The sequence below is a fragment of the Phacochoerus africanus genome, chromosome 2 (assembly GCF_016906955.1).
Source record: "Phacochoerus africanus isolate WHEZ1 chromosome 2, ROS_Pafr_v1, whole genome shotgun sequence".
NCBI classification, from domain to species: domain Eukaryota; kingdom Metazoa; phylum Chordata; class Mammalia; order Artiodactyla; family Suidae; genus Phacochoerus; species Phacochoerus africanus.
In genome coordinates, this window is record NC_062545.1 from 182,307,134 (window position 1) to 182,334,621 (window position 27,488).

The window sequence follows — 27,488 nt, forward strand, 5'->3', positions numbered from 1 at the left end:
TCAATAATGTGGACTTCGTATCTTCTTCAGAGAGTAAGCACCCCTTCAGGTGTATGAAAGATTTGTCATACCTTGTGGATGGAAGCATAATTTTTCTATTGTCTTTATTTGGAAGTTAAATGCAGTTACAAGAGGTGTGAATGGATGCCAGGTTGAAAAGGGATAGACTGCAGAGGGTTATACTGTGTCAACTTGGTTAAGCTGGGAATAATGCTTCCCAAATATGGTTCCACCTTAAAGCTGACCAAACAGGAAGTGCATATGATTTTGGCAGACAGAAGCAAAGCAGCAGCCACTGTTCTCTGAAGGTCATTCCAGTCCAATGAAGTGACAAACACTCACTGCCAGGTAAAGTATGGTTCCATATTCAGCTCGCTTCCTAACTACTGACCGCTACTAACCAAGTGCTGCCCCAGCCCACACTTGGGTGTGGAGAGAAGCAAGAGCTCCCCATATCTCCTCATAAGCTTCCTGTTTGCAGCCCCACTTCAGCAGCTGGACACACTGGGCTTCTCAGACTGGCTGGAGATGCCTCCAATATATCAACTTCCCCAGATCCTTTCAAAATTGTGTAAGGCCTAATTCCTATAATAAATTCTACCACACTCATTAAACACCTCCACACTCTGGACTAGACTCTAATGGTTCAGTGAACACAGAGCTAATGTAATGTCTCTATGCCATTCAATAATTCTTGTTTTAGACTATGAGACAATAAAGGAAAGCAGTCCACCTCTCTCTGCACAACCTGTTCCCCCCTGCCCCACAAAGTCTTCTAATTACTAGAGTTAATAAGTTAATGTAGAGAAGTAGATGGAGCAATAAGACATCTATCCATTTTTATTACTCCAAGTGCTTGCAGTCCTATTCTTTGCTGCCACAATCATTTTGTGAAGACATTTCCAAGTTGAAACCCTCTTAGAATGAAAGTTGTTCCATTAACCTTAAAGAATTTCTCGCAAAATAACATTTACATTAGACAAACTTCATTCAGTGACATAATATACAAAACTATGGTTAATTCAACTTCTTAAGAAAGAAGACAAAATGACAGTAAAGTAGCTGAAAGTAGTTTTTGCTTAAGAATCTTTACCTTAGTATTCCTTATAACAATCGGGTATTTCATCCCTGAAAGAAAATTAGTGAAATACTTACGGTTAGGAAAAAATGCCTCTATTAATTGCAATATTATACTAGTAATAAATTTAAAGGATTGTCTTCTGTGACATGATTGCCCCCCACTTTTCATTCTAAAGCTTTTTACCAAGTAACAAGATTGAACTAGGTCATATCTGACAATATATAAAACTCTGGCATGTTTTTTTAGCGTATTTTCTTTTAATTCATTTAATCTCCGCTTATAAAACATTCCCCATATCACTCTAACACAGGCAGTCCCACTTTTCTCTGAACTGCAATCCTAGAAAACATGTTGTAGGATGCATCATCATAAATCATTATGTATTTTTCCATAGACTAAAGCTATGGCACTTGTTGTCCAAGTGTTAGTTACATGAATCCTTGCAGATACTTGGTTGTGTAGAGAGGCAAGAGTTATGACAACACAAAATTTCCAATAATAAACCATTTATAAAATTAGTTTCCAGTCAGACACATGGGATCTCAAGGACCCATAAAGCATATAGACAGCATTAAGTAATATATTCTACTTACTTATAAATTTGATTGATTATGCTACCTACTTAATCTCAATTATTTAACAATTTTGCTCATCTTAGAATTTAGAAGGACTCTGGGAGAATGACTCAGATAGCCCAAATATCTTAAAAAATGTGTCATGAAGAATGAACTGAGCACTATTTTTTTTCCCCTCTTCAAAGTTCCCAGTAGGAAATCTAAGGCTTACGAACTAATTCATTTGGTTTAAAAAAAAAAAATTGTCCCTAAAGCAAAACAAAACGCACTCTAAGTACAGGCATATGGGGGTATGGTAGTTCAGAATGGCTGAGTCATGTCCTATAGCCACACAGTGTGATTTAGTAAGATGGGTGATGCTAAAATTTGCATTTTTTTTTTTTTTTTTTTTTGCTGTACCTGTGGCATATGGACGTTCCCAGGCCAGGGACTGAACCTGCGCTGCCGCAGAGACAATGCCATAACCTGCTGCATAACAGCAGGAACTCAAAAATCTGTATTTTTTAATGAGCATTCCCAAGGGCTTCTGACTCTAACCCACTGGATAGGGAAGTGTTTGGAGGCTACTTCGCCATGAACAGCCTTGGCAGTTGGGGGTTGTAGCACCAGTCAGAAGTGTCCCACCAGGACCTGATTCTATCAGCACAAGACTCACTAGCAGTCCCAGTTCTCCTATGTTCAGTCTCTCCTTCAGCTCTTCTGCACCTGCCTCCCACTTTGCACCCTTCTCTAGTCTAGCTCCTGGTGGCCCTCTTATCAGCACTACCCTAGCCAAAAAACAGTCCCGTTTTTTCAGAAGTCGACTTGGAGTTCCTGCTGTGGCTCAGTGGTTAACAAACCCAAGCAGTATGCATGAGGACTCTGGTTCGATCCTGGCCTTGCTCAGTGGGTTAAGGATATGGTGTTGCTATGCTATGGCTGTAGTGTAGGCCAGCAGCTGCAGCTCCAATTTGACCCCTAGCCTGGGAACTTCCATATGCCATTGGTCTGGCCCTAAAAAGACCAAAAAAAAAAAAAAAAGAAAAGAAAAAAGAAAAGAAAAGAAGTCAATTCAAATATTCAAAAGAAAAACAAGGAAAGCTTACCATCTTTATTTCTTGAAGGGCTTTCTTTAGCCATTTCAATATCTTCTACTTCAAAACTGGTTAAAACAGAGCCACCTGCTTCTTGGAAATCCTGGGCAAATGACAAAGCCACCTGCCGATAGTCCACAATGCCAGTATATGGACAATCAATAGCCATTAGACCCTAGGACAGGGTTGTGGAAAGTCAAGACAATACAATTAAAATCACTGAGGATAGATTGTTCAATAAATTTGATTTTTGGCTGAATCTGTTTACTATTTATATTGATGGATAACACACATTAGCCTTTTCTGGCAAACATGATAGTCTTAAAGAAAAATAAAAGCTTGCTCCATTCAGTGCCTAAATTTGATATTGCATAAAGATACAATTTGTCTAACAGATAAAAGAAATAATACTAGCTAAATAAGAAACCCTCCACAGTTAGAAAACAATTTTCCTCCTTAGAGGAGTTAATTTTGCTAGGCTCTTCCAGCTGCTACAATGAGGTGTTTTTAAAAATATTTTTATTAAAGTATAATCGATTTGCAATGTGCCAATTTCTGCTTTACAGCAAAGTGACTCATACATATATATATATTTTTAAATATGATTTTTCCATCATGATCTATCCCAGGAGACTGGATATAATTCCCAGTGCTATACAGTAGGACCTCATTGTTTATCCACTCTAAATGTAATAGCTTGCATCTACTAACACCAAACTCCCAGTCCATCCCACTCCCTCTCCCTCCCCCTTGGCAACCATAAGTCTATTCTCTATGTCTGTGAGTGTGTTGGTGTTTTATAGATAGGTTTATTTGTGCCACATACAATGAGTTTTTCAGTTTTATTTATTCCTCACCAAATCTGATTCTGATTCATATTTGATTCTGAGTCAAATTCTGTTTCACCAATTATATTTTAAATAAACTGCACTGAGATTTTCCCAGGAGTATATATGTGTTATGCACACTCAATGAGAACTCAGACTTGTTCACAATGTTTGCAAAGTGTTGATTCGATTTGCTGCAGACTCTTATCTTTAAGGCTACAAATACTGAATGGAAATTTGATGTGTTTAATCAGACTTTCTCTTCAGGTAATATGAGAAATTAACAGTCTAGGTCTTTTATTGCTATGTTGGGGTGGGTGTGTGTTTTGCCACTCAAAACACATTTATTTATTTTTATTTTTTTATTTTTTTGTCTTTTTGCTATTTCTTTGGGCCGCTCCCGCTGCATATGGAGGTTCCCAGGCTAGGGGTTGAATCGGAGCTGTAGCCCCCGGCCTACATCACAGCCACAGCAACACGGGATCCAAGCCGCGTCTGCAACCTACACCACAGCTCATGGCAAGCCGGATCCTTAACCCACTGAGCGAGGGCAGGGACCGAACCCGCAACCTCATGGTTCCTAGTCAGATTCGTTAACCACTGCGCCACGATGGGAACTCCTCAAAACACATTTAAACTCTATAGATAAATGATTTACAACCATACCTATTTAATTTTTTAGAATAACACTGAATGTGCATTAGCTTTTTCTAATTCTGAAGAAAAAGATACAAGCAGAATTTCACACACTAAGTATTGACTATATTTTTGTGAATCCTTGGTAATGGCACCATTTTCTGTTGCCTTATTGTATGTAAGGGTATATTGGTTCTCCCATTCAATTTCCCCTAACGGGTAGCCTGGTTCCCAGGATAACTAATGCCCAGAAATCAAGTGCGAATGGTAAATGCTGCCATTCATTCTTCTGTGTGGCCAGCCTAGCACTGCTGTTGAAGTTTTAAAATGACATCTTGTAATATTATCTTTTCTATTTCTTTCTAATTAAAATTTTTTTTACTGAACTATACCATAATAAAGAATGCAGAGATTAAGTACAATGTGATGTATTTTGAAGTATTTAAATACAATGATGTATTTATGTACTCATGCTATGTTGATACTATTATTTTATTTTATTTTCATTTATTTATTTTTGCTTTTTAGGGCTGCACCTGCAGTATATGGAAGTTCCCAGGCTAGGGGTTGAATCAGAGCTTCAGCTGCTGGCCACAGCAACAGCAATGCAGGATCCTAGTTGGTCTGCAACCTACCCCATAGCTCATGGCAACACTAGGTCATTAACCCACCTAGGAAGGCCAGGGATCGAACCTGCATCCTCATGGATATTAATCAGGTTCATAACCTGCTGAACCACAACAGGAACTCTGATAATATTATTTTAAATATCTCAGAGTTCCCACTGTGGCACATGGGGATCGATGGTGTCTCTGCAGCGGCAGGGATATAGATTTGATCCCCTGCCTGGTGCAGTGGGTTAAGGATCCAGCACTGCCACAGCTGTGGCACAGGTTGCAACTCCAGCTTGGATTTGATCCCTGGCCCAGATCTCCATATGCCACGGGTTAGCCAAAAATAAATAAATAAATACATAAATTCTCATTTTGAGTTTACCATTCCACCCTCACCCCAGTACATTTACATGTTTGGCCTTTAAAGCTTTTGACTTTGACTTTGCCACTCATCCCTGATCAGTGCTTCCAAATGGCCAGATGCCACTAAGGGTGAAGGCTCACAAAACTCCCCACAGTCTCTTTTCACAAATTGAATGCAGTATTTGGCAAACTTCCTCATTTTCCTGACAGCCTTGCTTCTAGAATATGAGAGCATTTGCCAAGAGGAGGAAATCATTCCTTCTGTTTCAATACAGTAGATACATATAAGATTCTATATTAGAACCTAAGAGTGTCTGAAATCCCCATATTCACAGGTCACTAGATATAATTCAACTTCAACCTATACATAGTATTTAGGGTACAATAACTTTGGAAGATAACTTAGGATAATACTAAGAGTTTAGTCATAAAAAAAACTTTCTTTTTTAAAAATATTTTATTTATTTTATTGTCTTTTAAGGGCCACATCTGTGGCATATAGAGGTTCCCAGCCTAGGGGTAGAATTGGAGCTGTAGCCACTGGCCTACACTACAGCCACAGCAATACAGGATCCGAGCCACATCTGCAACCTGCATCACAGCCCATGGCAACGCTGGATCCTTAACCCACTGAGTGAGGCCAGGGATCAAACCTGAGTCCTCATGGATGCTAGTCATATTCGTTTCCACTGAGCCACGGTGGGGAACTCCCAACAAAAAACTTTCTTACATACCATAAAACCACGTGACAAGTATGATAACTGAGGGGTAAAAACATGCTGTAAAAATGCTTCCTATCAATAGTTTTTAAAATCCCAAGTATCCTCCTTATTCATCTTATACTCCTATAACCCAGCACATGCCTGACACATAGAAGGCACTCAAATATTTACTGACTGAACCTTTGGGGGCTATCTTTAAACATACTAGATTTCCCCCACTCTAGACCTTCCCTAACAGATCTTCCTTCTCCTTCCCTTTCTAGTCTTGGCTGTGACCTTCCTCACAATTTAGTGGTATGTGTACATGGGGGGAAGGTGAAGAGAGTCACTGCTGTTGAGCAGTCTCAATCCAATCCTCAGGTCCAGGGCAGGGCTGGGGGACAAGCTGGTGGCATGTCAACCTGCAGGCTGGGCATGTACAGCCCAGGTTAGCAGGTCAGAGTTTGAAACCTGAGGTCATGGCAGATCAGGTAACTGGAAAAGAACCAGGCAAACAGGACACGGAAGGTCAGGGGTTACAAGTCAGTCAGGATAGAGGAACAGAGGAATGTGGGGCTGACCAACGCTGTTAAAGAAAAGGCATAGCTAAAGTCAGAGGAAGCAGTCAGGATTTAACCACAGAGAATGCTCTCAAGAGCTATCTTTAAAGGTCAAAGTTTATAGACACAGTTAAAATTTTTGCAACATGGGACGAGAGGGAGTGGGATGGACTGGGAGTTTGGGGTTAGTAGATACAAACCATTACATTTAGAATGGATAAACAGTAAGGTCCTACTGTATAGCACAGGGAACTATATCCAATCTCTTGAGAAAAAGAATGTGCATATATATATTATATATAACTGAGTCACTTTGCTGTACAGCAGAAATTGACAGAACATTGTAAATTAACTAAAATAAATTTTTTTTTAAATTTTCCAAGATACTCCCCTAGGGGCACTTAATTTTCTTCTTAAAGAGATCTGATCCAGAGTTCCCATCGTGGCGCAGTGGTTAACGAATCCGACTAGGAACCATGAGGTTGCGGGTTCGGTCCCTGCCCTTGCTCACTGGGTTAACGATCCGGCGTTGCCGTGAGCTGTGGTGTAGGTTGCTGCGGCTCTGGCGTAGGCCGGGGGCTACAGCTCCGATTCGACCCCTAGCCTGGGAACCTCCATATGCCGCGGAAGCGGCCCAAAGAAATAGCAAAAAGACAAAAAAAAAAAAAAGAGATCTGATCCAAGAAGCCCTTTTAGAGTTCCCCTGATAAACTGTTTCTTTCTGGAGGGCCTGAAAGAAACAGAAGTGGCCCTGAACCATGGAAGTTTGGCCACCCATTCCTGGTAGTGGTGGTCAAGTTGGGGGAAAAGGGAGGAATTTACTCAAGGAACCTTTATGAAATAATGAGAGCATATTTTCCACTATATATTGCCACCCCTAAATAATCTAGATATTGATAATCATAATGTGATATTCTGTAAACAAGATCACTACTGCAGAGGTCTCAGACAAAAACAGGAAAGTTATATGATTTATTTGTCTTTCAAGGGGAGGGGTCACCCCTGAGAAGAGTTTCCTAGGTTCTTGGACTAAGCTAAAAGCTCTCCTTTACATAGGTACAAGATGGTATCAGTTCTATCAGCATTATTATCACTGTATTAAAATTCTATCTTGGAGTTCCCATCGTAGTGCTGTGGAAACAAATCCGACTAGGAACCATGAGGTTGCGGGTTGGATCCCTGGCCTTGCTCAGTGGGTTAAGGATCTGGCATTGCTGTAGGTCGAAGACGCAGCTCGGATCCTGTGTTGCTGTGTCTGTAGCTCCGATTAGACTCCTAGCCTGGGAACCTCCATATGCCACTGGTGTGGCCCTAAAAAGACAAAAAAAAAAAATTATATCTTCTGCCACACTATAACTTCCTTCAGGATGATGGCCATGTCTTTCTCATCCTCATAACTGCAGCATTTGGCACAGAGTAAAGAAGAAAATGTTGGTCAAACTGAACAGAAAAAACAATATCAGTTCTCTGTCAGATCTGGGAGGAAGGGACTCTTCAGGAGTTGTGTGACCTTGGGAAATTACTTTAACCAGTTTCTTCACTTATAAGACACAAAAATATATGTAGATACATAATCTGGTTATCTATATACACACACTTCATCTACCTCATTCTAATAGGTGTGAGGGTCTCATGGTCAGGTGCACAGAACAGTATCCAGCCTCATCCTTAACCTTTCTGGTGCATGAAAAGTTGTTCTCTTGTTTACTTTTTTCATTTTTGGCTGCACCCGTGGCATGTGGCAGTTCCCAGGCCAGGGATCAAACCTGAGCCATATCACTAACCAGAACCACAGCAGTGACAATGCCAGATCCTTAACCCACTGTACTACCATGGAACTCCTGTTGTTGTTGTTGTTTTTAACAGTAAGGCATGTTATAAAGAACAATAGATTCCTATTTCTACTTTTTTCTGTCTTTAAAACCCATCACAAGGATACACAAAAGAAAATGATTATTGTTCCAACTGATTAGCTGGAATCTTTCAAATCCCCCAGATTTCAGTACCACCATGAAACCAATAATCCTCTTTTCCAAACTCCACAATCAATACTGTTTTTACATCATGACCAAATCTACAGTGGGGTCAGAGGCTCACATGTCCTACTTTCATTTTGAACCAATCTTAAAGTTCAAAGAAGAAAAGCTTCTCATTAGCACATAAAAATAGAAACACACCTTTTGGAGGAGGTTATAAATTCTTTTATTCTCAAATGGCAAGGTAATACTTGATAGAGATCAATAAGATTCTGACATCTTAGCTTTATAACCAAATCCCATCAAAGTCACATAAAGCTATAAAACAGAAACATGTCCAGCTGTTTTATAGTTAGGAAGCACTCAATAGTTTTTGAAAGCACTTCATAGATAAGGGACGGGAAGTGAGTTTAAATTCTTCTTTTTTTTTTTAAGTAGACTTGATTTTTTTTAGAGCAGTTTTGGATTCACAGAAAAATTGTCCAGAAGATACACAGATTTCCCATGTATTTCCTGCCCCCATATATGCACAGCCTCCTAATCTCTTTACTTGAATAGTAGTATTTGTTCTCTTTAAGTATGGCATCCGTATAAACAACCAGTTCTGCTATAGACTGAATGTCTGTGTGGCCACAAAATTTGTATTTGAAACCTAATCCCCAATGTGATGGTATTTGGAGGTGGGGTTTCTGAGAAACAATCAGGACACGAGGATGGATCCCTCATGAATGGGATTAGTGCCTTCAAAGAAGAGACTCCAGAGAGCTCCCTCAGCCCATATGCCATGTGAGCACACAGCTAGAAGATGGTTGTCTGTGAACCAGGAAGTAGGTCTTCACCGGACATAAAATCTTTCCGAATCTTGATCTCAGATGCCCAGCCTCTAGAACTGTGAAAAATAAACTTCTGACATTTAAAAGCTACCTGGTCTACAGTACTTGGTTGTATTAGCCCCAACTGACTAAGACAAGCTCTTATGAGTCATTCACAGCTCTGGTTTTAAGATATCCTAGGATACGTCTATAAAATTTTTAAATAGCCTATTTTACTCAACCAAGGAATTGATACGGCTTAAAGGAAATAAACAGAGTAACATAATGAATTACAAGCAAAGCATGAGCAAAGAGGGAAAATATAAACCAGGAGGAAAAAAAAAACAAAACTGAGTTATATTAACAGAAAAGTTCCCAAGTATCTCAAATGAAACCAATTTGAATTCACTAGAATTTCTGCTTAAATAAGCACAAAATAATATCTACCAAGTCTTGACGAGTAGCATATGCTGGACTCCTTACACATACTACTGTATTTAATTCTCAGAACAACTTCATTTTACAAACGAGGAGTCTGAGGTTTAGAAAAATTTTAATCCACTCCAAGTCAGCAGCTGTTAAATAGGCAAATAAAAGATTTAAATTTATGGGAATTCCCATTGTGGCTCAGTGGAAATGAATACAACTAGTATCCATGAAGATACAGGTTCAATCCCTGGCCTCGCTCAGTGGGTTGGGGATTTGGCATTGTTGTAAGTTGTGGTGTAGGTCACAGACATGGCTCAGATCCAGTGTTGCTGTGGCTGTGGTGTAGGCCAGCAGCTGTAGCTTTCATTTGACCCCTAGCCTGGGAACGTCCATATGCTGAGGGAACACCCCTAAAAATAAAAAAGCGAAAAAAAAATTTTTTAATTTATGTCTGTTTTCTCAACCACCACATTCTGCTGGCTCACCTTATATCAGATTCTACTTTATGAGGAAAAAAAAGACAATATAGTGAAATGGAACAAAGAATAGTATGTCAAAATTCCCTGAAGTCTAGAAATTACTGACCTACGACATACTAAAGTATCAGAAAGAAATCAAGTATTCTATACTTGGTGGTATAGTGGTGAACAAAGCTGCCTTCCAAAAATAAAGTATAGGAGTTCCTGTGTGGCACAGAGGAAACAAACCCAACTAGGAACCATGAAGTTGCAGGTTCAAAACCTGGCCTCGCTCAGTGGGTTAGGGATCCTGTGCTGCCGTGAGCTGTAGCATAGGTCGCAGATTAGGCCAATCCCTCGTTGCTGTGCCTGTGGCATAGGCTGGCAGCTGTAGGTCTGATTTGACCCCTAGACTGGGAACCTCCATATGCCGCAGGTGTAGCCCCCCCAAAAATAAATAAAATAAAATGAAATATAAAAGACTTTGGCCTCCTACCTTAAGGCTGTCCTCTCTCCCATGTTCAATTCTATCCTATGTACCAGAATTTGATAAACTTTCCTAAATCAGCATATTTTGCATGTTATTTTCTTGCCCACATCCTTCAGTGGTTCCTACTGTTGAGATCGGGTGCAGGCAATCTTTTCTGTAAAAGGCCACATAGTCAATATTTTTGTCCATTTAAGGCTTAGAATCTTTGCAACTATTCAAGTCAGCTATTTGACATAAAAGCAGCCAGACAATACAGAAATGAATAAGTATGGCTGTATTCCAATAAAACCTTATTTGTAGACACTGAAATTTGAGTTTTATATAATTTTCATGTGTCACAAAATATTATTATTCTTTTAACTTTTTTCAACCATTTAAACTAGCTTATTGGTCATTAAAAACAAGTGGTGGGCTGGATTTGGTCCACAGGCCATAGTTTGCCAGTCTTGTCTTAAGACCATGCAGCATTTGCCCAAAGCTTGAAAGGAATAACCAAAATCAGATAGTCAATGAATGTGTCTTCTTTTTAAAAAAATCATTCATTCACCATTTCAGAGAGATTAGAAATATATGGGGAGAGGAAAAGGGAGTAGAAGATCTATTCCCACAAGCAAAACACTTTGCTTATTCTGAGTCCCAGGGGAAGCAAAGGTGAGGTTTGCTGGAGTAGAAGATGCCATGATTTTTTTCTGCAGGAAGAACTCATTCAACACTATCTGGATTCCTAAGTACCATCAGTCTCTTGGGAACTGTATACTAAGTTAGAAAACAAATATTTTAATCCAACTTTAACTGTACTACTAAAGATAACTTAAGGGAAAAAATCTCTATGTTGTCTTTTTGTGAAAGGATGTGAGGCGGCTTGTAAAAACAAACAAACAAAAAAGAAACACATATAAAACAATATATACTAGCATTAAACATTGAGCCAAATAGGTATATGGATTAGAAGGGAAGAAATAAGTTACTATTTAGAGACAAAATGATTGTACATAGAAAATACAAATGAATTTATAGACAAACTATTAGAATCAATAAGTGAATATAACAATCAAGATGGATATATGGTCAAAAACCAATTTTATTTCCATATATCTGTAACATAAAAGGAAAAAGTTAACTTTAAATGACAAAAAATATATGAGAGTATTAAAAAATCAAATACCTAGAAATAAATCTAAGACATGTAAGATCTCTACACTAAAAATTATAACACATTTTTTCAATAAAGATTCAGATAAATGGAGTGGTATGCCATGTTCATGGTTTGAAAGATTCAATATTGTAAAGATGCCAAATGTTTCCAATTATATTGACCTACATAGTCAGTAGGTCATGTTCATACAAATACCTACATAGTCACAACAGGTTATCTTGTAGACTTCAGCAAATTTATTATAAAATGTATACGGCAATGAAAAGATCTAAGAATAGATCTCAGAGCCAAGACAACGTTGAAGAAGAACAAAATTGAAGGACTTACTGTACTAGATATCTAGCCCCATTGAAAAGCTATAGCAACTAAGACATTATGGTAGTGGTACAAGAGACAACAGAAGAGAACACACTGCAGACATGGAGATCACCCATAGTCACCTGCTATCACAAAGGTAACACTGCAGTGCAGTGTGGAAATAATAGTCTTTAAATATTTATATATGAGGGGGGAAAAATGTACCATGACCCCTAACCTCATACAATAAACAAAAATCAATTCCAAATGGATAGTAGATTTAGATGCAAAGGTAAAATAATATAGCTTTTAGAAAAAAAGCATAGGAGGCTATCTTCCTGATGCTGAAATAGGCAAAGATTTCTCACAGTACAAAAACCACTAAGCATAAAAGAGAAATATATGCATAAATTGATAAAATGATTATTTACATTAAGACTAAGAACATCTATTTACCTAAAGACACTGTTAAGAATGAAAACACAGGAGTTCCCGTTGTGGTGCAGTGGTTAATGAATCCGACTAGGAACCATGAGATTGCAGGTTTGATCCCTGGCCTTGCTCAGTGGGTTAAGGATCCAGCATTGCCGTGAGCTGTGGTGTACGTTGCAGATGTGGCTCAGATCTCGCATTGCTGTGGCTCTGGCATAGGCTGGCAGCAACAGCTCCGATTCAACCCCTAGCCTGGGCACCTCCAAATGCCGAGGCAACGGCCCTAGAAAAGGCAAAAAGGAAAAAAAAAAAGGAATGAAAACACAAACCACAGGAGTTCCTGTTGTGGCTCAGCAGAAACAAATCTGTGTAGCATACTTGAGGACGCAGGTTCAATCCCTGGCCTCGCTCAGTGGGTTGAGGATCTGGTGTTGCCATGTGCTGTGGTGCAGGTCCCAGACATGGCTTGGATCCCGCCTTGCTATGGCTGTGGTGTAGGCCAGTGGCTACAGCTCTGATTTGACCCCTAGTCTGGGAACCTCCATATGCAGCAGGAGTGGCCCTAAAAAGACAAAAAAAAACAAAAAAAACCCCACAAACCACAGAGTTTTAGAAGATATCTACCACATATAAATATACACAGACAACAAAAGACACATATTCAGACTACATAATGAGCTTACCAAATTAATAAGAATTAATAATTATTAAGAAAGACAGCCAACCCAAGAGAAAAATGGGCAAAGGACTTAGCTCTTTCACAAAAGAAAATATCTAAATGGCCAATAAACATATGAAAATGTGTACAATTTTATGAGTCAACAGGGAAATGTAAATTAAAACTGTATTATACTATATACCCACAAGAATGGCTAAAATGAAAACAACAAAGAGTATCAAGTGTTGGTAAAGCTAAGGAGCAACTGAACTCTCATACACTGCTAATGAGAGTATAATTTCAGAAAAAATGCTATGGAAAACTCTTTGGCAGCACTTGCCAAAGGTAAACATACATATGAATTATGACCTAACATAACTTCCCTCCGAGGTATATACCCAATGGAAGTGTGTACGTGTGTTCACCAAAATATATTACTACAATGTTCCTAGTAGCACTCTTCAGAATAGTGCCAAACTGAAAACCACTCAAAATGCCCAACAAAGGTATGAAAAACAAGCTATATTTATACAATGGGCAATTACACATCAATGACAACAAATGAATTACAACTATATGCAATACTATGGATGAATTTTATAAACAATACTGAAAAAAAGAAGTCTGGACACAAATGAGTACATGTTATATGATTCTACCTACATAACATTCAAAAATCTATGTTATAAAAGTCAGGACAGTGGTTATCCTTAAAGGAAAGGTAGTAACTAAGAGGGGGCATAAAGGGAATACTGGGAAGCTGATAATGTTCTGTTTGTTGATCTGGGTGCTGATCACAATGAAAATTCATCAAGCTTTCCATTTATGATTTTGGATGTATGTTATCATTCAATAAAAAGTTCAAAAAAATCAGACAGAAAACAAGGGTGGAAAGATAAGGTGAAATGAAGAGGGAAGGTAGTACAGAAAAATAAAAATGTATACTTAAGGCACTAGATACTTGGCAAGAGTAGGGCACAAATGTGTCTCTGCTTAGAGACAAGGCAAATAGGATGATGCAATCAGTTAAATAATTCATAGTGTCCACAGATTAAAAACAAGCCAGTTGTGTCAAGAAGAACAAAATTATTCTTAGAACTGAGATCTGAGAGAAATTTCTCCTGAGCATTCTCAAAGAGATGTTGTTTGACAGTGAGCCTATGTCTTAAATCACATCCTTATAGTAGAGGCCTTAGTGAGTAACACCATGAATCTCTCCATAGGCTGGTGCCATAAAACCAAAACACAACTCAAGGAGAGTAATTTGGCGTCAAGGAATAGGAGGGGGAGAGAAAAACCCTAGAAGGTAGGTATACCACAATTTGATGTTCTGGAGAGATGTACAGGAATGAATAATCTATATATAATCCAGGCTCTCTCCCTTAAATAGTGTTTCCCTGAAGCAAGTTTTTGATAAGCATTGCCTAACAGTGAGTTCAAGGTCACACTTGCTAAGACAGGTACCCAGAGTAAAGCTACTGTATTATATCACTAAACACTGGGGAATGGGGAAAAAGGAGATACATCAACTCACAGGGGCTGGATGGATAGCCTCTAAAAGACTATCAAGCAAAGTTGATATGCAGAGTAACTATTATATTATTACTCATGTCTCTATCACAAATAAAAAAACGAAGATCTGATTTTCCCCACAGCATGTTTTAAGCCAGTCTGTAACTCACCCTTCACACATTCCTGAAACAGATCACATAGCGTAGCCACCCTCCTCGAACAATTCCAGTGGCTCACCATGCCTAGTGGATAAACTTCAAAAGTTATTATCATGAATATCCGGCCCTTTATGTGGGCCTAATTCCACCTTTCCAGTCTCATCTATTATCTCTCACTAAACACACAATGATCCAACCACATGTGATCACTCAGTGCTTTCAAAATATGCCATATAGTCTCAGACCACCTCTTGACTCTTCGGATCTGGTACTTTCTCATAGGGAAAGAAGAAATTAAGTATCCAGAGTTTATGACAGTGTGTCTTGGGCCTGTCACCTTAATGCTTCTGTGAACTGGATTACCTGTTTCTATGATTCCTGCTTCCTGTAAACTCACCCTCAGCCTCCATGTCACAGGACTGAGCCTTAACTGAAAATGTCCCTCTGAGTTTGTGTGTGAGGTTAGTGAATTGCTTACCCTACAATATGGTTCCTTCTTTTTTATATCCTCCTGCTGGATCAGCCTCAGGCCCTGAACACCATTCTGCAGGCCTCTCTCATATAACGCCTGAAGTCTGGGAATTTCTTCTTGTTCAACAGCTACTATAAGCTTAAAAAGAAAAAAACATAAAGAATATGAATAAACACATCATTAGCTATGAAAAATAAAGTCAATGGAAAATCATAAATTACTGCATGATAAAAATTGGTGTTTGTGGGGTTTTTTCTTTCTTTCTTTCTTTCTTTTTTTTTATGCACCTACTGCATATGGATATTCCCTGGCTAGGGGTCGAACTGGAGCTGTAGCTGCAGGCCCATACCACAGCCACAGCAATGTAGGATCAGAGCTACATCTGAGACCTACACCAGAGCTCATGGCAATGCTGGATCCTTAACCCACTGAGCAAGACAAGGGATCGAACTCGTGTCCTCATGGATACTAGTTAGATTTATTTCCACTGAGCCATGACTGGAACTCCAAAATTGGGTTAATTTTTTTTAAACTGGGTTTTTTTTCTTCATGTATCTATTTCTCCCTTTCTTCAAGACTTCACTTCTTCCTCCTTCCTTGTCTTAAGGCTGCTTTAAAACAGGCAAGCTATAGGCTCAATTTTCATACCTGCTATCACAGTCCCCACCAGCATCTTGGCCATAAGTATCACTATCACTCCCTCCATTCCAGAGGGGGGAAAAAAGCACAGGTTGCTGAGTCTTCATATTTAAAAAGACCCAGTACATCAGAAAGACAGGCAGTATTCAGAAAAATGGGATATCACTAACAGAAAACTATTTTATCTTTTGGAACAAAGTACATTACAAAGTATTTACTAATTGCTGCAAAGGAAAAAAAACAGAAAATTCATCAACTTTACTCAAGACATTTTTTCTGTTTATTTCGGGGCAAAGTATCTGTTTATGGTAGTTTCCTTCTTACTCAACAGCTATCAGCCAAGGAAAGAACAGATGATATTCGTAAGTATATTAGAATTCAAAAATCACTATTTCATAGCAAGGAGTCAACCAAATTCCATGAAGTAATACTTTTAATTAAGGTGTAAAGGTTATTTAAATCAACAAATAATTAACCTTAAAAATAGATGTGGGGAGTTCCCGTCGTGGCGCAGTGGTTAACGAATCCGACTAGGAACCATGAGGTTGCGGGTTCGGTCCCTGCCCTTGCTCAGTGGGTTAACGATTCGGCGTGGCCGTGAGCTGTGGTGTAGGTTGCAGACACGGCTCGGATCCTGCGTTGCTGTGGCTCTGGTGTAGGCCGGTGGCTACAGCTCCGATTCAACCCCTAGCCTGGGAACCTCCATATGCCGCAGGAGCGGCCCAAGAAATAGCAACAACAACAACAACAACAATAACAACAACAACAAAAAAGACAAAAAAAAAATAGATGTGGAAGCTTAGGACATTATCAAGAAAGTGAAAACACAACCCACTGAATGGGAGAAAATATCTTCAAATCATACTGCTGATAAGGGTTTAGTATGCAGAATATATAAAGAACTCTTTCCGAACTCTGTATAGACTTCCAAATATAAAACAGATAAGTCACAGCATGGTGACTATAGTTAATAGTACTGCACGGCATATTTTTAAGTTTTTAAGAAAGTAGATCTCAAAAGTCCTCATTACAAGAAAAGATTTTTTTTACTTTGGTGACATGCGTTAACTAGACTTATTGTGTTGGTCATTTTGCAATAAATATCAAATCATTTATGTTGTACATCTGAAACTAATATACTGTCATATGCTAATAATACCTCAGTTTTAAAAAATAAAAGTGCTTCAAACTTGAAAAAAAATAAAAAGAAGTTGGGGAAGGGCAGACACTCAAAGGCTCAAATAAATGACTGAACCAGGAAAACTGAAATCAGGTTGTAAGTCACACTGACACCACTATGGCCTGGAAGCAGCAATCTGTCAGTTAATATCTGGAGTTGAGCTGAGATGGGTTAAAAGCAATGATCTGAAAAGGAAATATGAAGTACTGTTCAAGGCTCAAGAAAGAAGTAGGCTCTACAGAACTCAAAGCATACTATGTGCAGGCATAGAGCCTGGTATATTTCTCAGAAGTGTTCAGTGGATGTTGGTTCATTCCCTTGGCTTAAAGGATGGGGGTAAAAAAAAAAAGAACTCATAACTCAACTATAAAAACTGAAAATACAGTTTTATATCTTGCTTTTTTCACTTAACTACTATGTCAAGACCATTTTCCCACATTATTAAAAAAAACCTTAATAGCATCTTTAATAGTGACAATGAACTCTAATTCTTAAAAATGACACGGAAAGATTTTTTGTTGTTGTTGGTCTTTTTAGGGCCACACCCTTGGCACATGGAGGTTCCTAGGCTAGGGGTTGAATTGGAGCTGCAGCTGCTGGCCTATGCCACAGCCACAGCAACCCCAGATCTGAGCCATGACTGTGACCTACACCACAGCTCATGGCAATGCCAGACCCTTAATCCACTGAGCAAGGCCAGGCATCGAAACTGCATTCTCATAGATACTAGTCAGATTTGTTTCCACTGAGCCACGATGGGAATTCCAGACATGAAAAGATTTTTAAGGGAATATTATGAACAACTATATGCCAACAAATTAGATAATCTATGTGAAAGGGGCAATTTCTTAGAAAGATACAAACTTTTGAAACTGACTCAAGAAGAAAAAGAATATCTGAATAGACCCGTAACAAGTAAACAAATTGAATCAGTAACTTTTAAACTTCCCACAAAGAACAGCTCAGGCCTCACGAATGCTACCAAGTATTTAAAGAAGAATTAGTATCAATTTTTCATAAACTCTTCCAAAAAACAGACGAGAAGAGAATACCGTCAAATTCTCTGAGGCCAATTAATTCTCAAACCAAAGACATCAAAAGAAAATAAAACTGCAGATCAATATCCCTTATGAATATTGATGCAAAAATTCTGAACAAAATACTAGTTAAATTGAATGCAGCAAACATATAAAAAGGATTATATACCACAACAAAGTGGGATTTATTGCATAAATACAAGATCTATTTAATATCCCAGAGTCAAATGTAATATATTCATATTAACAGAATAAAGGACAAAAACCACATGACTGCCTCAATAGAAGTAGAAAAGGCATTTGAAAAACTCCAACGCCTTTTCATGATTAACAACACTCAACAAACTAGGGGTAAAAACTTCCTCAGTCAGATAAGGGGCATCTACAAAAAACACAGAGCCATCATCATACTTTAGTGAAAAACTAAATGCTTTCTCCCTAAAATCGGTAGTCACTTTCACTACTTCAACACTGAATCAGAGATTCTACCCAGAGAAATTAGGCCAGAAAAAAATTAATCAAGAGTTCCAGCTGTGGAGGAGTGGGTTAATGATCCGGCTTGTCTCTATGGCATTGCCAGTTCGATCCTCAGCCTGGCCCAGTAAGTTTTGGATCCAGCACCACCATAGCTGTGGCCCGAGTCACAGCTGTGGCTCGGATTTGACCCCTAGCCTGGGAACTTCCATATGCTATGGGTGTAGCTTAAGAAGGAAAAAAAGAAATCCAATTGAAGAGAAGTAAAACTACCTCATTTGCAGATGACATGATCCTGCATACAGAAAATCCTAAGGAATCCACACATACAAAATAACCTATTAGACTAATTAAAAAGTTCAGCAAAGTAGAAAGATAAAAAAATCAATATACAAAAATCAACCATATTCTATACATTAGCAATTAATAAACCAAACCGAAATTAAGAAAACAACTCCCCCTCACAAAAGCATCAAAAAGAATAAAATATCAAGGAATAATACTAATGAAAGAAGGGTAAGACCTGTACAAAGAAAAATATAAAACACTGTTGAAAGAAACCAAAGAAGATCTAAGTAAATGGGAAGATATTCCAAGTTAATAGTTTGCAAAATTTAATACTGTTAAGATGGCAATACTCCCTAAATTGATCTATAGATTCAATATAATCTCTATTAAAAATTGCAACTGCCTCTTTGGAGAAACTGAAAAACTACCCTAAAATTCACATGGAAATGAAGGTGCCAGGAATAGCCAAAACAATCTGGAAAAGGAACAAATCTGGAGGACTCATACTTCCTGATTCCAAAAATAATAAAGAACTACAAAAAAACAAGATAGTGCGGTACTGGCATAAGAGCAGGCACACATGAATGGGAAAGAATTGAGAATCCTAAACAAATCTTACATTTATGCTCAACTGATTTTTGATAAAGGTGCCAAAACAATGTAGAAAGCAGAGTCTTTTCAACAAATAGTGCTGAGACAATTGGACATCCACATGCAAAAGAATGAAGCTGGGCCCCTTCCTCACACTATACACCAAAATTAATTAAAAAGTGGTCCTAGGCTGGAGGGATATGCGTAGGGGGTAAAGTGGGGAGCTCTACTTTCAATGGCAGGGTCGGGGGAAGGGGCACTGGGCCACCCGGGAAGGTAGTAAGAGGTGCCCAAAGCAGCCAAAGAAGCAGGCCAAGGAGATGCATGAGGAAGATAAGGTATTCAAGCAGAAACTAAAAGAAGAGCAGAGGTAACTTTAGGAGCTAAAAGCGAAGACTGCAGAGAAGACCCACCTAGTGACAGCTAGAATTAAGAAATCTGGCAAAAAGTAAGCTGTTACTTGTGCTGGAGGTAATGGTGATCCTTAATTCCACTCCTGTTTAAACATCTGGATTCCCTGCCATAACATCTGTTGCCACCTATAGCTAGAAGGAAGTGCTGTCTTGGAGCTTGATATATATTTAAGAATAAATTTCTGGGAGTTCCCCTTGTGGCTCAGAGGGTTAAGGATCCGACACAGTGTCTGTAAGGATTCTGGTTTGATCTCTGGCCTCGATCAGTGGGTTAAGGATCCGGCATTGCCACAAGCTGCAGTCTAGGTTGCAGATGCAGCTTGGATCTGGTGTTGCTATAGCTGTGGCATAGGCCTTCAGCTGCAGCTCTGATTCAACCCCTAGCCCGGGAAATTCCATATGCCACAGATGCAGCCCTAAAAAGAAAAAAGAAAAAAAAAAGAAGAAGAAGAAGAAGAAACTTCTGTTAAAGTTAAAAAAAAAAAAAAAGAAATCATACAGTGGCTCATCTTCTCTTTAGTTCTCCTCATTCAGCCATTTCTACCTTAATCTGTGAGCTCAGAGTAAACCCAGCCCAGAATCCGGCTAAAATCTGTTCTGCAGTTTTTATTCTAGCTCCAGTTCTGTATCACTTAGAATTATTTTTATTTTTTAATTTAATTTTTATTTATTTTTTTTTTGCCTTTTTTTAGGCCCAAACCTGAGGCATACAGAGGTTCCCAGGCTAGGGGTCAAATGGGAGCTGAAGCCCCCAGCCTACACCACAGCCACAGCAACGCAGGATCTGAACCTCGTCTGTGACCCACACCACAGCTCATAGCCATGCTGGATCCTTAACTCACTGAACAAGGCCAGGGACTAAACCCACGTTCTCATGGGTACTAGTGGGGTTCGTTGACTGCTGAGCCACGACAGGGACTCCTGTACCACTTAGAATTAAACCAACTACTTTGGGCAAAAAAAAAAAAAAAAAAAAGATCATAGATCTAAATGTCAGAGCTAATGCTTTGACATTAGAAGAAATGTAGGAACAAATTTTCATGATCTAAGGTTAGGCAGTGATTTCTTCGATATGACACTACAAGTATACATACAAAAAAAGGAAAAAAAAAGATACACTTAACTTCATCAAAATTAAAAGCTTCTGGTGTTCCCACTGTGGCACTGTGGGTTAATGATCCAGCTTGTCTCTGTGGTGTTGACAGTTCAATCCCCAGCCCAGCAGTGTGTCAAGGATCTGGTGTTGCTGAAGCTCTGGTAGGTCACAGATGTAGCTTGGGTTCCATTTCTGGCTCAGGAACTTCCATATGCCTTGGGTGCAGCCAAAAACGGGGAAAAAAAGTTTCTGGGAGTTGTCTTGTGGCACAGCAGGTTGAAGATCCAGCATTGTTACAGCAGTGGCTTGGGTCACTGCTATGGCGCAGGTTTGATCTCTGGCCCAGGAATGTCCATATGCCATGGGTGTGGCTAGAAAAAATTAAAAGCTTCTGTGCTTCAAAGGATACCATCAGGAAAGTAAAAAAAGAGAAATTCCTCTGTGGCTCAACAAGTTAAGAACCCAACTAGCATCAATGAGGATGCAGGTTCAATCCTTGGCCTCACTCAGTGTGTTAAAGGACCCAGCGCTGACACAAGCTGTGATGTAGGCTGCAGACGCTGCTCAGATCCCATGTTACCGTGGCTGTGGTATAGGCTGGCAGCTGCAGCTCTGATTCGACCCCTAGCCTGAGAACTTCCACATGGGCGCACATGCGACCCTAAAAAGAAAAAAAGAAAAAGAAAGTAAAAAAGAAAATCTGTAGATTAGGAGAAAATATTTAGTAATATGCAAAATATCACCATTACTATTATTTTATTTTAAAATAATATATTTTAATATTTTAGTATTATTTTAGTAAAAAATCATATAAATGATAAAGGACTGTATCCAGAATATATAAAGACCAATACAACTCAACAATAAAAAGACAAATAACTCAATTTTAAAATGGGCAAAAGATCTGAATAGACATTTCTCCAAAGAAGGTAAATGATTGCCCAATATGTATATGAAAAGATGTTCAGGAGTTCCCAACGTGGCTCAGCGGTTAACGAATCCGACTAGGAACCATGAGGTTGCAAGTTAAGGATCCTGTGCTGCTGTGAGCTGTGGTAGGTCGCAGATGTGGCTCAGATCTCACGTTGCTGTGGTTCTGGCGTAGGCTGGTGGCTACAGCTCTGATTAGACCCCTAGCCTGGGAACCTCCACATGCTGCAGGTGCGGCCCTAGGAAAGACAAAAAAAAAAAAAGAAAAGATGTTCAGCATTATTAATTACTAGGTTTAACTACATAAAAACCACAATGAGGAGTTCCCATTGTGGCTCAATGTCAACGAATCTGACTAGTATCCATGAGGATGCAGGGTCGATTCCTGGCCTTGCTTAGTGGGTTGAGGATCCAGTGTTGCCACAAGCTGTGGTGTAGGTTGCAGATGTGACTTGGATCTAGCATTGTTGTGGTGGTAGCATAGGCCAGCGGTTACAGCTATGATTTGACCCCTAGGCTGGGAACCTCCATATGCCGCAGGTGAGGGCCTAAAAAGATAAAACAAAATTAAAAAACCACAATGATATAGCACTTCACACCCACAAAGATGGCTAAAATAAAACTGACAAAAATGGACAGTAACTAGTGTATATAAGGATGTGATAATAATGGAATCCTCATTAATTACTGATACGGATGTAAAATAGTACAACACTTTGGGAAACAGTTTGGCACTTGCTCAAAATGTTAAACATGTTATTACCATATAACCAAGCAATTCAACTCCTAAGAATATACCTAAGAGAAATGAAAACGTAGGTCTACACAAAAACTTTCACATCAATGTCCATAGCAGCATTATTCACAACAGCCAAAAAGTGGAAACAACTCAAATGTCCATCAACTGATAAATGGATAAACAAAATGTGTTATGCTGATACAATGGAATAAAAGCAATGAAGTACTGATTCATGCTGCAATATGAATAAACCTTGAAAACATTATGCTAAGTGAAAGAAGCCAATCACAAAAGACAATATATTGTATGATTCCATTTATAGGAAAAGTCTAGTTTTTACAGACATTGTATATGGATACAAAGAAAGAAAAGCTGGGTATTTTTTTAATCAACATTAAACATTACTAAGAAAATTCTATAAATAATTCAAGGCCCTAGTAAAATGCCATACCTTGCCACATTGCTTGTAGGAAATCCCCTTTTGGTTACAGTACTCATAGATGAGGGCTGCACCTTGCACACATAATTTAGCTTTCAGAGATTCAGGTTTATAATAAATTCCACTATGTATGACACCACTGTTATGTCCAGTCTGATGAATAGCTATAGAACAAGAGAAAAAGGTTAACAGAAAGTACATGATTCACATAAAAACCTAATAAGTAGGGGAACTTCAACTTGCAGTTGAGGCTATTAGAAACCACTATTTAAAAATCTGCCTGAGTTTGTTCTTATAGTCAGAGGACTGGTAGCTCCCTCTGGCAACCAACCATGCTGTTTATATCACATTCAGCTACAGCTCTGGTGCACAAACTCCTCACTACTAGCAAAGCACTTCAAGAGCCGACTGTAAGCTCTCTGCCTTCTGCCTCAGAAGCTTTACTAATGTTTGCAAGCAGAAGGACTCAACATCCCTAGGGACATCTTTCAGCCAATAAGTACAGAAGCTAATGGATAAATGAGCCCAATCCTGGGAAAGATTAGGTAGCTCCTCGAAGGTCTCAGGGGAATCAAGCTGCCAACTGCAACCTGGAAAAGGCACCCTCAAGTGGTCTTTCCTCCTTCCTGGTTTATTTTCCCCACTCCCTCACTCCTACTTCCTCGGAAAACTTTGCTAATAAATCACCTACACCCAAGTCCCAGTCTTAGGCTCTGTTTTCTGAAGAACCCACACTGGGACACTACCACTGACATTTGGCATGAAAGATGCAGAACTGACAAGAGGAGCAGATGCTGAGGTTGAGCAACACTGAAAACATACATACCTAAATCCTTCTCCTTTTCCAGAACACCAATGGAAAGTGCTGGATGTCGCAGGATGAGGGCTCTGGCAGAGGCAAGCCCCACAATTCCGCCACCGATAATGACTACATCAAATGAGCTTTAAGAGAATGCACCTTTAAGAGAATGCACCTTTAAAGTAATGCATGTTTACAAGAGACTTTATTTTCATCTCAGTGGACAATTAAACTATTAATTTGTAATCATTAAAATCAAATATTTATTGGCCTAAATGAAGAAACCTTAATAAGTTACATGCATGGATAATCAGCCACACCAGCAGACAGAGTGGCTAGTTGCCCAAGCTGCTCTAGGTCTCTATAATAAATACTCTGCCTAGGCAGAGTGATAAGTGATCACTCTGTGTTAAGTGTCATACTCTTCTCTACCACCTATTTTAAAATTCAAGTGCAGTATTTTTGAGGATAATTTAACATTAATTCATTAACACCTTAGTGCGCAAAAACTTATAATATTTTTTTCTGTTGAGGAGGAAACAATAAGAATACCAAGCCTTAAGGAAACAAGTGGTCCAGAAACGGGCTCAGGATGACAGTTTTAGCCATAATAACCCTAACTACACAACCATTTAAAAAATTAAAAAGGGTATGTGTGGTCTGTCTAACTCTTAAAAGATTACCATTAGCACCAATCTCATGGTCAACAAATCTAGTTCACAGGAACATGGCCAATCTGCATCTTTTTTTTTTTTTTTTTCTTTTTAGGGCCACGCTCATGGCATATGGAGGTTCCCAGGCTAGGGGCCCAATCGGAGCTACAACTGCTGGCCTACACCACAGCCACAGCAACATGGGATCCAAGCCACGTCTTCGACCTACACCATAGCTCACGGCAATCCTTAACCCCCGAACAAGACCAGGGACTGAACATGCATCCTCATGGATGCTAGTCAGATTCATTTCCACTGAGCCACGATGGGAACTTCCAATGTATTTCACCCTCTCCTGCATTATGTTATTTCAGTGTAAGTCCTAAACATCATCTGTAAATATTTCAATACATTATTTCCAAAAGGGCTCTTTAAAAGGCACACACAATGCTGTTACTCTTTTTTTTTTTCTTTCTTTCTTTTTACAGCTACACCTGCATCATATGGAAGTTCGCCGGCCAAGGGTGGAATCAGAGCTGCAGCTGCAGGCCTACGCCACAGCCACAGCAACAGTGGATATGAGCTGCATTTGCGACCTATGTTGCATCTTGCAGCAACACAGGATCCTTAACCCACTGAGCGAGGTCAAGGATCAAACCCCGTATCCTCAAGGACGCTATGTCAGGTTCTTAACCTGCTGAACCACAATGGGAACTCCAATGTTGTTATTCTAACTAAAAAAAATTATCAATTTTAATTATCATCAAACATTCACACTAAGAATTTGAGAAGAAAACAGGAGAAAATCTTTGGTATCTAGGGCTAGATGAAGCGTTCACACCAAAAGCATGATCCATAAAAGAAAAAAATTGATAAATTGCTCTGCAAATGACCCTGTTAAGAGGATAAGAGGACAACAAACAAATTGTGAGAAAACACTTATTTGTGAACCATATAGCTGACAAAGGACTCATTTCTCATATACATAAAAAACAAACAAGTCATTTAGAGAACAGGTAAAAGATATAAGCAAACATTTCATCATAAAAAATAGATATGACGGCAACAAAGAACATGAAAATACGCTCAGTACCTTCAGTCATTAGGGAAATGAAAACTAAAACTACAATAAGATATCACCAGACCCCTTTCAGAATGGCTTTTTTTTTTTTAAGTGATAACTAAACATTGATGAGGATGAGAGGAACTAGACCAAACACACATTGCTGGTAGGAATGTAAAACAGTACAGCCATTCTGGAAAAAGAGCATGGCAGTTTCCTCAGAAACTATACCTGTGCACACTACACGTCTTAGCAATTGCACTCTTTGGAATTTATCGCAGAGAAATGAAAACTCAATGTGCCTACAAAAATCTGTACATGTGTTCATAGCAGCTTTATTCATAATAGTCAAAACTGGAAATAGCCCAGATACCATTCAACTGGTTAAACAAAGTGTAATACATCTAACACCATAGAGTGCTGCTCAACAATTAAATGGAACCCACTATCAACACAGGCAACACCTTGGATTGGTTGCAAGGATATTATGCTGTGTGAAAAAAGCCAATCTCAAAAGGTTACGTACTGTGTAATTCCACTTACATAACATTCTCAAAATTACCAAACCATAGAGCTAAAAATTTGTGGTTGCCAATGGTGAGAAGAGGTGGAGAGATGAGTTGTGAACACAAAGGGGTGGGTAACAAAATCTCTGTACTGATGGAACATTTGTTTCTTAATTGTGGTGGCAGTTACCCAAATTAACACAGGTGATTAAACTGCATAGAAACACACACAAATGAGTGCATTTAAAAGATGAAATCTGAACAAGGTCTACGGATTGTACCAACGTCAATTTCCTAGTTTTGATACTGTATTACAGTTATGTAAGATGTTATTATTGGGGTAAATTGGGTGAAAAGGGCTACATGAGTACTCTCTGCTCTTTTTAAACTTCCTATGGATCTTTAATTACCTCAAAATAAAAAGTATAAATGAAACTTCACTCACCTTACTTTTCTTCTCTTAAGAAAAAGTTCCTAAAAGAACTGTCTACATACCCACACGATGAATCACCAAATCCTATTCCACTCTAACCCCTCTCCAATCTACTAATACATAGCAGCCAGAGTCAACTTTTGAAACATCAACATTTAATCACTTCTTAGAAATCCTCTAAAAGACTCCTAGAGGTCTTAGAACAAGGTTTCATACATAGTTAACACAAAAACCCTGCTGTGGTGCAGCCCCTCTCCGGTGTCATTCCACACGGTCTCTGTTCCTCTAAGCTCCAGTCACACTGATCTTGCTCACATTCTAGTTCTCTCAACAACCAAGAACTTTCCAGCTTTGAAACCTTCGCATAAACCATTCCCTCTACAGATAGCAGAGAAAAACAGTCTCCAAACTTCGAATCACAGGATGCTGAATTCTGCAGGGTTTGCCTAGCAACTAACTGAGCTGCTTCTCACAGGTGCAACTCTATGCAGCATGTGTGTGCCAAGAACTGATTTAAGACCAGTTTCAGACCTTCCAAGTAAAACCATGGAGGCCAGCGAATAAACAGCCTATTTGATTGTTTACAGTGTGCTAGGTCCTTTAATCCCGCAAACAACCACCTACGCAAAAGACTAGGATCCTATTCACAACTGAGCCTTTAAGGAGCTTAAGTAACCCTCCCAGAGTGGACTAGGAGGTGGTGGATTTGTATTCAAAGCCTCAAGTATTCTTGACCTCTACTCAACACTGACTTTCTTACTCTTTTCCTCACAGACACTACGAACGATTCCAGCAGGTAGCTCCTGGGATCAGAGGTTGGAGCCCGGGCTGCACAAGACCTCGACCTTCTCTCGCGCCTAGGACAGGGAAACAGAGCAAGGGCAGAGGTCCAGCACCAGGCACTTCTGAGAGAAGCAGCGCAAGCGGC

The 27,488-nt window shown here is 39.2% G+C and overlaps 1 protein-coding gene across 1 annotated transcript in view; it reads right to left on the reverse strand.

Moving 5' to 3' along the window:
• The window catches only part of L2HGDH (L-2-hydroxyglutarate dehydrogenase), a 47,008-nt gene that overhangs the window by 19,259 nt on the left and 261 nt on the right, over positions 1-27,488 (reverse strand). The window contains exons 2-6 of the mRNA XM_047767277.1: positions 23,933-24,048; positions 23,119-23,270; positions 15,287-15,418; positions 2,742-2,904; positions 1,094-1,128 (exon numbers count right to left, since the gene is read on the reverse strand). Of these exons, the coding sequence (XP_047623233.1) occupies positions 1,094-1,128; positions 2,742-2,904; positions 15,287-15,418; positions 23,119-23,270; positions 23,933-24,048 (598 nt within the window). The remainder of the gene's footprint in view (positions 1-1,093; positions 1,129-2,741; positions 2,905-15,286; positions 15,419-23,118; positions 23,271-23,932; positions 24,049-27,488) is intronic.